The sequence below is a fragment of the Aulonocara sp. 'chitande type north' Nkhata Bay genome, linkage group LG7, assembly GCF_057382095.1.
Source record: "Aulonocara sp. 'chitande type north' Nkhata Bay isolate Kocher_YH1m ecotype deep benthic linkage group LG7, A_spYH_male_GT1.1, whole genome shotgun sequence".
Taxonomy (NCBI): Eukaryota; Metazoa; Chordata; class Actinopteri; order Cichliformes; family Cichlidae; genus Aulonocara; species Aulonocara sp. 'chitande type north' Nkhata Bay.
The window spans coordinates 30,891,947-30,905,766 of record NC_141350.1 but is presented as its reverse complement, the minus strand read 5'-3'; the positions used below and the strand labels follow the sequence as shown (position 1 = coordinate 30,905,766).

Below are 13,820 nucleotides of genomic sequence, written 5' to 3'. Positions count from 1 at the left end.
GGTAAAGGTCTGCTAAAGTCTGGACATTTAGTGGCACAAAAATCTGTTATTGCTGTTTTCAGTGAGTCGCGACAAATTATGGAGCTGGGATGGCTATTATTATTATTTTTTATATTGGAGACACTGAAAAACATCCACCAACTTTCACTGTTGCAGGATTGTTTTAGATACTGATCTAATCTCAGGTTCTGAAAATGTATTGTTCTTTTTATTGTTCGATCTTTGTCGGAGTATTTGTGTGTTTTATTTCTTTGCGTTTTCGTGTTTTTAAAAAAATAATAAATGAGTAAAAATGACGGGGCGTGTTCTGACGTCATTACGCTTGAAAAACGAGCCTTCCATATTTGGTGTCGCCTTCCTGGGACACCTCCACGCTTCATGATGCTGTGCATGTCGCGCATGCTACGGCGGGGCTCGGCCTTCGCCGCGCGGCTTGCACGGCGGGATCGGGCACTCAGTTTGGCGGGTCTTTCGTGCCGGCACTACAGCACCGAGACGGCTCCTCACATCCCGGGAATGGAGTACCAGGTATGCTGCTTGACCGCCGCCGTTCGTGCTCCAGCCGGCTAACGAGCTAGCTAACTGAGCAGCGAGACTGTTTCCGAAAGTTTGGAGGTAGTTTTCGGGCTGACAGGCTGCCCGGACTCGGCTGTTACACGCTAGCTTGGACAGCTATTAACAGCTCGCAGTAGTGTGTCAGTGGCTAAAAGTCTGCGCTGGCACGTGCTGTGGTATTTCTGTGTAGCCATGTTATTTCTGTTAGGTTGACTTGTGCCATGCTCACCTCACTTTTTTCCTGGATGAACTCAGGTGTTTTTGATGTTTCCTGTAATATTAATGGGAATTTTCCGCAGTTTCAGAACTGGGTCTGTCAGAGCCGTCCGCAGTCTACTTTATGCAAAATTGAGGAGACAAGACCCCTTTTATCTCCTCGTGCTGCTGCTTTCACGAGCATTTGGCACATACAATTTTACACATGGCGTCCATCATGGGTTTCCTGCGGCCATATATTAAAGAGACTCAATGAACGAGTTCATTGTCACTGCAACAAAATCATCTTTAAGGATTTTCTGAGTCTGTTTCTACTGTAGACTGTATGTGAAAGATGGATGTAGTTGTCCATTGACCTCTTGGTGTTGTTATGAAACTCTGCAGGCTCAGGGTGGATCAGACTGCCTGCTCTTTGGTTTATGATCGACGAGGCGCATATCCTGTTTTAGGCTCCACTGTGACTGTAATAATGAGCATAATTCATAAAATAAACACGTTTTCTTCTGTAAGACTTTAAACTCCTGATTGGCCCAGTAAACTGATCAGGAGTGTGTTCACTGCCGTCACAAATCAATTAATGCTGGTTTATACACAACCAGAGGAGTCGGCACCTGGTGGTGATCAAACAAGGTTTAAGGCACTTCTGTATTGGTCTCACTTTCTAGATTGATTTTAGACATGATCTGTCATAATTCTACAGAAATAATTGCTTAAAAATCGATTTTTATTAAGCAAATAAACTTAAATATACTTTTTGTAGTTGCCCTCTGGAGGTTTAAATAATTTGGACAGTTTAGATGTTTCCAGATGTGTGCCGCTATAAATTAAAACCCTCTATAAAGTTTTTACAAAAGGAAGAAATGGCTGCTATGACTTCATCTTTTTTTTCTGCCTAAATGAGTGGACCAAACCACTCTGATTCATACAAGGGTGGAGTTCATTTTAAGTAATTAAAAGTGTTTTGTTTTCCATCTGTCACCTTTGACCCAGAAGCCTGTAACCACTGAGATTACACCCATGCCTGCAGCTAAACAAAAGATTTCTCTTTACATTTCTGATCCACTGCTGGGCTCGGCTCCCTGGGATTCACACCTATTTTTTGTTTTGTTTTGTTTTTCCAGAAAACAACAGCACACCTGAGTTATAGGAGACACCACCTGGTGGTGGTATGGAAGGGTGTCTGGTAGCTGTTTTTTTTGAAAGGCTCGAATGCTGTTAACTGTCTCCTGTGGCAGTTTTGAAACATTCACACGTTCTTCTTCATCTGTCTTTACCTCTTGTTGCTTTAAGCTGTCAGAACTCCTCCACACCTACTTTTCACAACGCCTGTGCTTTGGACTCTGGCCAGGAGAACAGTTCATTTGCATGCAGAAGTGAAAAAGAAATGTGGCGTCTGTGAGACAGGGAAATGACACGGAGTGAAAGCTTTTCGAAGAAAGCAGTGGTTGGAGTTAAACGTGTTTGTGGTGGTTTGGAAAATACGGCACACTTAAAATCAATCCTTTGATTTTTCTCAAACTCAACAGGTCCCCTTATAATCCCGTGTGCCTTATGTATGAATTCTGGTTGTGTTTACTGACCTCGAAACGGTTTTATGTACACGGCGCTCGAAAATCTGTCAAATGTTTCAGTACGACTTTGCTAAGCTACAAACCCGCACCGCTTGATGGATTGTTGGAGCATTACGGCTATCGTAGGCAGGAGCCTCGCGGAGTGATACGTACTGTGCATCAACATAATATTACCGTATTGTGTGTGTATAACCTCTTTTTAAGTTTTGTGGATATTATGCATGGTTATGCTGAGGATATGTCGGCCAGTTTCCACTGGAAATGTCTTTTGGTTAAACTGTCAGCAAGGAATTTGCATTTGCACTGTTAATTTTTTTTTTTTATATGACTTTAATGCACTTTTAAAAAAGCTGCTTGTGTAAGTGAAAATACATTGATGGTTTTTTTTTTTTTTTGCTTTTGCACTAATAAAGTTGTGGAGTTGTAAAGTATTTTGTCCAGTGTCAATTATATCGTCAGTTATATCGTTATCGCAAATTTTCAAATGAATGTCGTGATAAATATTTTTGGTCATATCGCCCTGCTCTGAGCATACCTGCTACAACAGGTGATCAAACGTTATCAAACTGGAGCCAGTGATCTAACCATGGATGTAGACAGGACAGCATAAGAGCAATCGTGAGCTGTAAGACTTCATTCTGCTTAATTTCCAGCATTTCTGCTATTTCTGTGTCTGATTTATATTTATTGGTTTTAAAGTGGAAGGCGTGAGATGTCAGATGCTGTGAATCACTGTCTTTTAAAAGTACTGGCTTTTATCTTTTTTTTTTTTTTTTTTTTTAATTGAGTGTTTGAACTCTCATACAGAGGAATTGGGTAAATGGGATTGCGGATACATGCTGAAGTTTCGCCGTGTTTATATGACGTCTCAGTTGTAAATTGAGAAATCTGTGGTTGTTTTTATTTGCATATCTCAATAACAGTTCATCCGATCCGCTTTAAACTTGGCTGTTTAGTTTTCAGGGTCTCGGCAAACTCGGCGCTGAGATTGAAGTCATTGAGCTCTCATAATCTAAGGAGCTTGGAAAGAAAGTTCTGATGGCTTTATTTTGCTCCACTCTGTGTGTAGGGGGAGGGACTCACCTGTGAGGACTCACGGATGATCTGATATCCTCGTGTTGGTGTTGTTCCCAGACCATCATGAAAATGTTGTTCCAGGTTCAACATTGCAAGTGACCAATCACATTGTTGTGACGTTATTCTTTTGCACGCCAAGCCATTCGTGCATTTATGAAATTCCAATGTTGCAAGGACAACATCAATTCTGCTTACTGTTTATTAAAGGGTTACGGTTAGGGTCAGGGTCCGTTGATCGGCGGACAGAGGCGGTTTCACGCAGCTTAGGTACAGTTTTTTGTTTTACGCCGGTTTTTCCCGAAGTCACAAAAGTATGACGTCACAACATTCTGATTGGTCACTTGCAATGTTGATCCTGGAACAACATTTAGTATGATGATCTGGGAACAACACCAACACGAGGATATCAGATCAACCGAGGACTCACACTGACATTAATCCATTCCTGAAATTTTAACTCCCAAAGTTTAACTGATAAGATTTGTATACTGAAGCTGTCATTAATTCTGCTTACAGGTCTGACTATTTCATAGATTCCTGCATTGATTCCTGATCAAAGCAAACATTTATCTCTAACGGCAAAGCGATTTGAAATGTCAGAACACTCTCCAGCTCTGATTAAAGGAATGAATGAGTTGTTAGACATGTGAATCTGATGGAGTGGACAGTTTGAAGCTGACTCTTCATTCCCATCTCATTTTCCAAATCCAGTCAGATCACAGCTCAGAAAATATCGTCACGTTGAATATTTGCTTTTGTAACAAATTATTTATGAACAGAATCCTTGTCATTGCTCCTGTGAGTCTCATGGGCTTTTTTAAAAAAACAAAAACTCAGTGAGTAATCAGACTGAGCTTTCCAGATTTTCATGAGCCTGCCAGTTGTTTAGCAAGATTAAATTGATTTCAAAGAACTTGAGAACCGGAATAACTGCTGGCTGCTTGAATAATCACTTATAAAAGAAATCTTATATTGACCTGCTGCAGCTTCTTCTGGTGCAAACAGTTGTTACATGAACGTACCTGAAAGTACAGCCGGACCCTGGTTCAACTTGAGTTGATATCACTTCAACACAAAACGTAAATACTTTGCACATAAACTGAATGAGAAGAAACAGCAGCTCTGACTTTAACTTCAGTTCATTTTGAATATATGAGACTGAGACTGCTGAAACCTGTAAGATGGATCTGGCATGAGAAGAGGCTTAACATGTTGCCCAGATGAAGACGGGTGGCTGATGTAATATAGAATAAATAATACTGTGGCCATGTTTTGATTCTTCTAATTTCCATGTTCACGAGTCCACTTGGGCCAGAGTGATGCAAATTTCATCATCAGACATCAACCATGTGGACTTATTTGTGAAGAAGTCGCTTTACACTGCGCCAGCTACTGCCAGTGTCCACGGTGAAGCATGAGCTAAGCATTAGACCCCGCCCACACCCCCACATGCCGCAGGTATCTCTGTTACAGAGTGACAGAAGAGCTGCTGTTGTGCTGCTCATCAGTGGTTGGTTGGTCTCAGCCGGTTTGCCTCACAGGTGTTGTTGGGCTGGTGGTTACACCTCTGACTCTCACTGACCGTCTCGGCATGAAAGATTTCTTAGCTCTGCTCGTGTGAAAGTGTCATTTTTACCTTCTGACATGTGCAGAGGAAACAAAGCATCTGTCACTCTCTAAGTCAGACTGATCCTCATCCTTTCATTCAGAAATTCTTTCCTGCAGATTATTGATTCCATCCTCAAACATTTTTCTTTCACCTCAGGATGCCATTTGCACTCTGAACACGCTGCAGACAAATGCCAGCGCCTTGGAGCAGGTACGACGAGAGCGCAGCAACCCTCAGCTGCAGCTGAACGCCATGAGAGGCTTCCTGGAGCGAGCCGGCCTCACGGTGAGCCAATCGGGGCGGAGAAAACATTTAGAATTACAAACAGTGTCATAGTAGATATGGCCTTCAGTGTTATCTGACGTGTGTGTCTGTGTGTGTCAAAGGTGGACGAACTCGACCATCTCAATATCATTCACGTGACTGGAACAAAGGGCAAGGTGAGCTGATGTGTGTTACATAACTGTATCAAGATGAGTATTTCTTTAGCGCTGTTTTATTGTTCTTGTATATCAGTCTCACTCAATACTCAATCATATCTTGAAATTAGATTTAGGTCTGAGATAAAGAGGCAGCCTTGTACAAACACACCCTGTAATTGGACTTATCTTAAAAATAGCTCTATAAAATATGTATAACAGTGGGGGGGGAATAACCCTCAAGGGGGAAAAAAGACAAATTTAAATGGATGAAGTAAGATCCAGGAGCTCAATAATGTAAAATGCTGTGGGGGAAAAAAAAATAGAATTTATGCAAAAAAATTATGTCGCTATTTATCAGTTATGGAAAAAATGGAACAACTTACAATGTTAAACATTAAAAATAAATGCAATAAAATATATGTAAATACAATATAAAGTCATGTAAATGGGGGGGAAAAAAGAATGCAATAAAAAAATAATTTAATATGATTAAGTTGCAAAAATTATTTAAGAATAATTTTTCCCCTGTAAAACATAATGGGTTCAGTCAGACAAAAGGATGTAGCAAAAAGTATACAAGTTATAATTTATGTATGCAATTTTTATTTTTTATTTTTTTTAAATTTTGAATTTGTTCTTTTTTTTTTTTTAAATGGTTTAAACAGGTTTAATTTAATTAGTAAAAAACTGTAAGTAAAAAGTTTGATTTTTAGCAGGAAAACATAGTAAAAGTGATGAGTTTGTAACAGTTTAATATTTCCTGACTCAGAGAAGGTGAGGGACACAATTTCATACATTTCCTGGATTGCTTTCTCCGTTAAATTTGCTCAGTCATTCAGATGTTTCTGTTGTTTTTGGTACATTTCATGACTCTAAAACTCTGAATTCATGAGCATAAGCAGGCCTCATCTGTCTGCACACACCAACAGGATGTGATGCCAAAGGTTTACTGACAGTGCGAGTCCCATCCAGCCCTGCAGATCTTTGTCGGGCTTGTAGTGATGTGTGGGACTCTCTTTAACCTCGCTGTTGTCTGTCCCGTCAGCGCCGAGCTCTCGTTATGCAACTTGAGAGCAGAAGGTCAAACAAACATGTTGGCAAATGTGTATTCATTAACCAGCTCGGTCGAGGGTGCTTTCAGACTTCACTTTTTATTTATTTATTTATTTTTAGAGGAAATTTACAACAAAGTGCTGTTCTGTCCCGATGGAAAAACCCAGCGATGACTGTTTTGTCTTTCAGGGCTCAACATGCGCGTTCACTGAGCAGATTTTAAGAAATTATGGCTTCCGCACAGGATTTTACAGGTAAACTCAAATCTAACTTTTATTCTTATTTTTTGACTTAAAGCATCCACCATGTAAGATTAAAGATGTGTTGCAGCTTTTTGGGATGTACACACAAGATTTAATAAGAAATAAAATCCATAATTAGCCATGAAGGATCACTGCCCTTTGCCTCCCGAACTGCAGAGCTGGTCCAGATCGTAAAGTCTGAACAACATCCACATGTTGCGGGGTTTGTTTTTTTTTTTTTTTTTTTTTGGTTTTGTTTTTTTGGCGAGACATACACGCCTCTCCAAAAACAAAAAGAGAAAATGGAAAGGAAAATGAAGTTAGTGACCATTTGTGAGCTCTTCTGAAGGTCTTCAAAATGTGATCATATTGATGATGCGGGGGGGTGCAGGTGTGTAATGTTGGTTCGACTGGTTGTGTTGAAGTGTTTGTGTCTGAAGCTGCGCGTTTGTGTGCAGCTCTCCACATCTGGTGCAGGTCAGGGAGAGGATTCGGATCAACGGACAGCCAATCGGGAAAGACCTCTTCACTAAATATTTCTGGCAGGTTTACGGGCGACTCGATGAAACAAAGGTGGGTCTGAAAACGGGAGCGCAGACAGTCACTGACCATAGAGTGTGAGAGTGTGTGTGTGTGTGAGAGAGTGTGTGTGTGAGAGTGTGTGTGTGTGTGTAATCTGTGTCACAGGTTGTAATTGAGTTGGTTTTAAAATGAGGCTCCTCGCGTCAGGATGAGCGTGAGCCTCATATGACGGGCAGCACGTGTTGGTCACGCAGCTGCAGGTTTCCCACAGAATCAGAAAAGCAGTTTTATTTATTTCATTTAATTTTGTCCTTTTAATTTTTGCTTTTTTAAAAACTCCTAGTTCTTATTTCAGATAAGTGTTTTTCTCCATCTGCTGGTCCCTGCCAAGGTTATTATAGATGATGATGATGATGATGATGATTATTATTCATTCTGATTATTATAGGTTGTGTTCTGTGCAATAACTGCATTAAATAGCCAAGATTTTCCATAATACGACCTGTCTCCCCATGTGATGTCTGTGCTGTGTATATAAGGTTGGTCGAGGGGGGTCCCATTTCGCTGCAGGGCAACTTGCATGTGACAAAGGCTTTCTTGACTTGACTTGAAGATTAGAATTATGGATCAGAAAGTTCATTATTATCTTTTGGCTGTAATCAGGCAGTCTGTCTTTCTCTCTTCGATCCCCTCAGGATGTCCACGGAGGGACGATGCCGGCATATTTCCGCTTCCTCACCATCTTGGCCTTCCATGTCTTCCTCCAAGAGAAGGTAACTCCAGAGACAGCCAATAAACACACTTAAAAAAATTATTCCTCACTTAAGTGGTATTAATGTGCCTTAAATACAGACACCTGTGCAGTTTCCTTTGTCAGTGAAGTTTAAAGCTCAGATTTACTCCTGGTGTTTTCTTTGGATCTAAACAGCTCTTGTCTTTGCTCAGGTGGATTTAGCTGTGATTGAAGTTGGTATAGGCGGCGCGTACGACTGCACCAACATCATAAGGTGAGATTCTTCATTGAAACTTGAGTTTCAATGAAACTCATACAAGAGTATAATACAGGCCACAGGGAGTTTTTGTTTCTAGCACAAACTGAGCACTTGTAAAATGGGCCCACTGCCAGGCTCATGGTGAATAAACATTAGCATGTGGTGCTATGGCTCTGATTGTGCACACTGGTGTGTACCTTTGATAGAAAGGAATATGTGTGTGATACAGCGGTCCCTTGTTTATCGCAGGAGTTACGTTCTAAAAATAACCTGTGACAGGTAAAATCCAAGTAGTCAGCTTTATGTTTTACAATTATTATATATGTTTAAAGGCTGTAACACCCCTCACTACATACTTTATACACTGTTCTCAGACAGGCATCAACATTTTCACACGTTTCTTTTCTTTAAACTCAAAGTTCAAACCTTTGTAGAAAAATAAGGCCAGTATTATAAAACTAAAACGTTTCATCGACATTGTTGTGTTTGTTGGGGAGAAAACGTACAAACATACAGTGCAGCACTTTAGGGTCACACTGCTAGCGATCGAAGATTTATGTAAATTTGACAAGCTGAACACATTCTGTACTGTACAGGAGCCACGGCACGAGATTGACAATGGTCCACAAAATTACGCACAAAAAAAATCCTCAAAACAGCGAGGCTGCGAAAGGTGAACCGCGTTATAGCGAGGGACCACTGTATTTTGGATTTGTGAAAGGTGGACATGGCTGCATTATCATGGTCTCATCTCTGCTTTACAAAGTCCCATTTTGAGATCTGTGTGGCTCTAACCAGAATCCCTGAGCTGGAATCCATGTGCACCGTGGTTGTGCTGTTTATGCCTTTTGGATTTTAATGCAGTTATCTAACAAAGAACATGGCTACCATGGAGTTAATTATGTCATCAGAAAATGAATGCCAAAATATTCAACCATCAGGAAGCCTCTGCAGCACACACATCTCTTGGTTTAACTGGGCTCTGCTGACTATAGGAGTGTGTGCAGTCATGCAGGTAATATGCTTCTGACAAGAAATGCAAACGTGCAGCATTTTGTGCACTTGGTTTATTAGAACTGAACAACAGTGCAGTGAGCCTGAAGGTAAAATTAACACGTGATCGTGTGCGATTTGAGTCCTAATCTAAAGGCAGTGAGTGCCACAGACCTTAAAAAGACTTGGAGGGAAAATTGGGGGCAAAAAGTAGACTTGTCTTCATTTATATGGTTAGACTTCTTTTTCATGTGTTTATTATTAGCATTACTTTTACAATTCGTCTTTCATGAGGTAGAATAAAAAACACTTTATAGTCGCTTGAAAAACTTTGAGGCGCTTTTAACCAGCGTTTCTCGCCCTGTGCGGTTCCACAGGAGGCCGTGGGTGTGTGGCATCTCCTCTCTGGGCATAGATCACACTCAGATTCTCGGAGACACCGTCGAGAAGATCGCCTGGCAGAAAGGAGGCATCTTCAAGGTGTGTCTGTGGTTCAGCTTGAACCCGTTATTTCTTTTTAGTTCCTGTTTGTAACTCTGCATTATTGTGTTTGCAGCCTGGAGTCCCCGCCTTCACCGTCAGACAGCCAGGGGGCGCCATGCCCGTGCTCAAGGAGCGGGCCAAAGAGATCGGAGTAGGAGTCCTCTTTCAGTCACATCACACAGGAAAGTGAAGCTTCAGTTTTATCTAACATGCTCTAACCTGTTGTCGCAGTGCCCACTGTGGGTGTGTCCACAGCTGGAGGACTACCAAGTGGACTGTGGACCTTTGCACCTGGGCCTTGCAGGGCAGCACCAGCGCTCCAACGCCTCCCTCGCCCTCCAGCTGAGTCACACCTGGCTTCAGAGGAGGTGCCTACCAGGTGTGATTAACGTTTATACATAAATCCTAAATATCCCAAATGTACATAAATTGAATACTGCCTGAGCCTCGAAACCACGTAGCTGAACCGTGATTTTCTTTTTCTTTTTTTAATTAATTCTTTTAAATGTAAAATCAGTGAGAGGAGTTGGTCTACATTGATGTCCGCTGCCTCACGGTAAACAGATCGTGCTGCTGTCACTCACTGAAGAGAGCACAAACAAAGAGCAGTGCTTCTGTGGCAGAAAGTGGCTGATGTCTGTTGTGCTTTCAAAAAGTTGCTAAAGAAGTCAGAAAAATCTAAATAAAACTGACCAAGGTGAAGGGGGAACTTGAGGTTCACAGGGTGAGGACAGGTTTGCATGATGAGATCCACAGTATATAACTTACAGGACTCGGATGTAAAGATCCTGCCTAAATCCCTGCCTGTATTTTAGCTCCATCTATCTATGACACTGCCTCCATCATGCTTCAGAGGAGATGGTGTGTTCAGGTTCACATGCAGTGTTATGTACCCACCACACACAGCGTTTGGAAGTAGGTCAAAAGATTCCTGCTTCCATGTGTTTGCTGGGCTCCCTTCATGGCTTGTTGCAAACGGGACTTTCTTTAGGGGTGTGAGTGAAGGGGTTAGGTGACGAGAGTGTTAATAGAAACCTGTCCTCTCTCAGCAGATCACAGCTTTCCCGTCACCACTGTTGAAAACAACGGTACACTTCAGGCGCCTGCGTTCAGTCCCAGCCCCATCATAGTTAAAGGTGAGTCCTGCTGAGCCAGTCAGCTGCCATTACAACCAGATTGTCATTCAGTGAGGTAACTGTGTGTGTTTGCTCTCAGGGCTGGCAGATGCTAAGTGGCCCGGCAGGACCCAGACCCTGAAGCATGAAGAGGTGACTTACTTCCTGGATGGAGCTCACACCATGCGCAGCATGCAGGCCTGCGTTGAGTGGTTCCGAGAGACTGCAGCTGAGCACGAGAGGAGCGCCAGGTGAGCAAGACTTGTTAAACTGTGTGTCAAAGACCACCTCAGACAGCCACGCTCTCTTTAAATCCTAGAAGTGTTTCTGCAGGAAGGTTTGTACTTCACATGCTGATTTGATGCCTCAACATGTTTGTTTTAGTGGAGCTGTGGCCAGAGTGCTGCTGTTCAACGCGACAGGAGAGAGAGACTCGGCTGCCATGCTGAAACTGCTGGTGGTGAGTACAGCTACTTTAATACGCACACATTCATGTAGAGAGGAACCGACCGCTATAAATAATTCTTCTGCCCTTTTTTTTTCTCTCTCAGATGTGTCACTTTGACTTTGCTGTCTTTTGCCCAAACATCACTGAAGCCATTGCTTCCTGTAACGCAGGTGAGTACTCTGAATGGGATGCAGTTTCTGAAAGGAGAATAAAGAAACTTCTCTCTCTCGATAGAGATACGTTCAGTCATTTTGTTCATAAGCAGCTTGAAACCACTCTGTTCAGGAAAGGGCTTCAAGGTTACTCCCAGTTGGCTTTCAAGGGGGAAAGGGTTAATGTTCACCTGCACAGTGGGAGTGAAACCTAACATGGCGCGTTCAGGAGTGACAGCCTGTGCATGCGGTTTGTTAATGATAAACATAATGATCGAGCATCAAGGTGTCCAAAAGAACACCAGGACACACTCGTTCGACTCTCGATCAGACCTCACATGTCTAGAACAGTCGGGTGAAAATGGGAGCTGAGCTGGTGGTGCTGTTAGATCAGGTAGTGGGACATGATGCTGGACAGGCCTGGTGTAATCACATGGTATAGTGAGGATGCACTAGGAGTGTCTCAGTCCAGGAAACTGACTGGGACATAGGTGTGGAACATGGTCCACTCTACTGCCAGATGCCAGAGATAAAAGAAGCTGTTGAGGATAGTCTTAGTTGGCTTGTTGGACTCCGGAGGCTGCTGACAGCTAACGAGGGCCAAAAACAAAACTCGGGTGCAGGAAGAGTTCAGTAAGGGCATGGAGCAAGAATTTAGTCTTAACCTCTTCCTGCAGATTTCTATACACAGGATTTATTGGACTTGTTGTTTCCTTCTCAGACCAGCAGAACTTCAACGTGTCAGTGGAGAACATGCTGACTCGCTGCTTGGACAACGAGAGGAGCTGGCGCCTTCATAACCGGCTGGGTGATAACGAAGGCACCCAGCTGCTGATCCAGGACAGTCTTCCTCGTTTACCTGAGCACAGAGGGGACACCTTGGTGTTCCCGTGCATCCTCAGCGCCCTCCAGTGGATCACGCAAGGCAGGGACTCTGTGCTGGCCGACCCGGCCAAGTCGAGATTGCCGGTTAAACAGAGTGTCACGGCCAAAGCCGCTCCCCTCCGTGAGGCCGCGGAGATCCACGTCCTCATCACCGGAAGCCTCCACCTGGTGGGAGGAGCTCTCAAACACCTGGACCCAGCTTCCTCTAAGTGACCATTTGCACATGTTTACACTACTGTGGGAAACTTACCTGGACAGAAGAAGGTTTTTCATGCTTTTAACATTTCAGACTTGGGGATTTGTTTCTCTGAGAGCTAATTATGAGGACTGAGGCAGCTCCAGCTTCACCCTGAGCCTTACAGCGCAGACGCTCCAGAGTGTCTTCAGTCTTACTTGAAGCCAGATGTGTTTACATGAGCTGTAGACGCTACAAAGAGCTGAGCTGGTCAAACGGAATGATTTAAACTGCATTAATTGTTTCTGACCCTGTTGGGAACGTTTAATTATCACATTTCAGAGATCTTTAAAAATTGAGAAATATTTGCACATTTTCCTTTATTGTGTCACTTTGGTTGCACAGTGTGCTTCGTACATGTGGCCTCCTCTTTTTAAATGTGTGAATCCACCAGATTTATACGAGTTTAAAATCAGTGTTGCGTTTCTACGTCTTATTTAAATGGGCCTTAATTTAACTTCATGGTCAGACTGTGACGCATGCAGTCGGTGTATTTAAAGTTAAAAGGTTAAGCCCTTCAGCCATATCCGTTCAGACTCTGACTTTTATGAGCACAAAATGAACATCACTGTTTTTAAGTTTCACCTGAAATTCACTTCTGTGGAAGCTCTACGATGGAATCCGCTCACATCTTTAAAAACTGAGCCGGTTAGTTTATGCAGACGTTGTGCCAACCATGGTTTAAAACTTTGGTGTCCTTCTTGGTCCTGCTGATGGGAAATGTTTTACAGACACAGTCCACGTCTCCGCAGTGTGATCCACAATAAAAATGGTTACAAAACAACACCTGTGAGCTGTCTCCTATTATTAATACAGACACACTATTAACTGATCTGAAATCAGCAGGTAGCTCATTCCAAAGAACAGGACCACTTGATACCGTATGCAAGGTTTGTGAATATACAACCTGTACATCAGTGATGTGCAGTGAATTTAACAGAAAAGTTAAGAGAGTAAGCCCCCCCCCCCCCCCCCACTACAGTTTAACAGGATGAACTAGACCATCTTGCTGCACTGAGCAGAAACATCTTTACCTTCACTGAAGAATTAGCGCAATTCTTAGAATTGGAGTACTAGAGGGTTTTGTTGTTTTTCTTTTTTCAAACACCATTCTGTCAGTCTGCCCCAGGGCAGCTGTGGCCTCCACCAGTGTGTGAGTGTGTGTGTGAATGGGTGGATGACTGGGTGTGTAAAGCGCTTTGGGGTCCTTAGGGGGGACTAGTAAAAGCGCTATACAAATACAGGTCATT

The 13,820-nt window shown here is 42.7% G+C and overlaps 1 protein-coding gene across 2 annotated transcripts; it reads left to right on the top strand.

Moving 5' to 3' along the window:
• Positions 1-337: 337 nt before the first annotated feature.
• Positions 338-13,354, top strand: LOC147325467 (folylpolyglutamate synthase, mitochondrial-like). 2 transcript variants are annotated; one of them, XM_086300008.1, is made up of 15 exons: positions 338-528; positions 5,185-5,313; positions 5,415-5,468; positions 6,693-6,757; positions 7,204-7,318; positions 7,963-8,040; positions 8,213-8,274; positions 9,630-9,732; positions 9,809-9,886; positions 9,967-10,114; positions 10,788-10,871; positions 10,951-11,101; positions 11,235-11,310; positions 11,402-11,468; positions 12,172-13,354. In XM_086300008.1, the coding sequence occupies exons 1-15, from the start codon at positions 379-381 to the stop codon at positions 12,546-12,548; spliced, it is 1,737 nt and encodes a 578-aa protein (XP_086156134.1). In that variant the 5' UTR covers positions 338-378; the 3' UTR covers positions 12,549-13,354. The 2 variants fall into 2 exon arrangements, with proteins under 2 accessions (XP_086156134.1, XP_086156133.1); XM_086300007.1 differs by having other exon boundaries at positions 10,785-10,871.
• Positions 13,355-13,820: the final 466 nt, after the last annotated feature.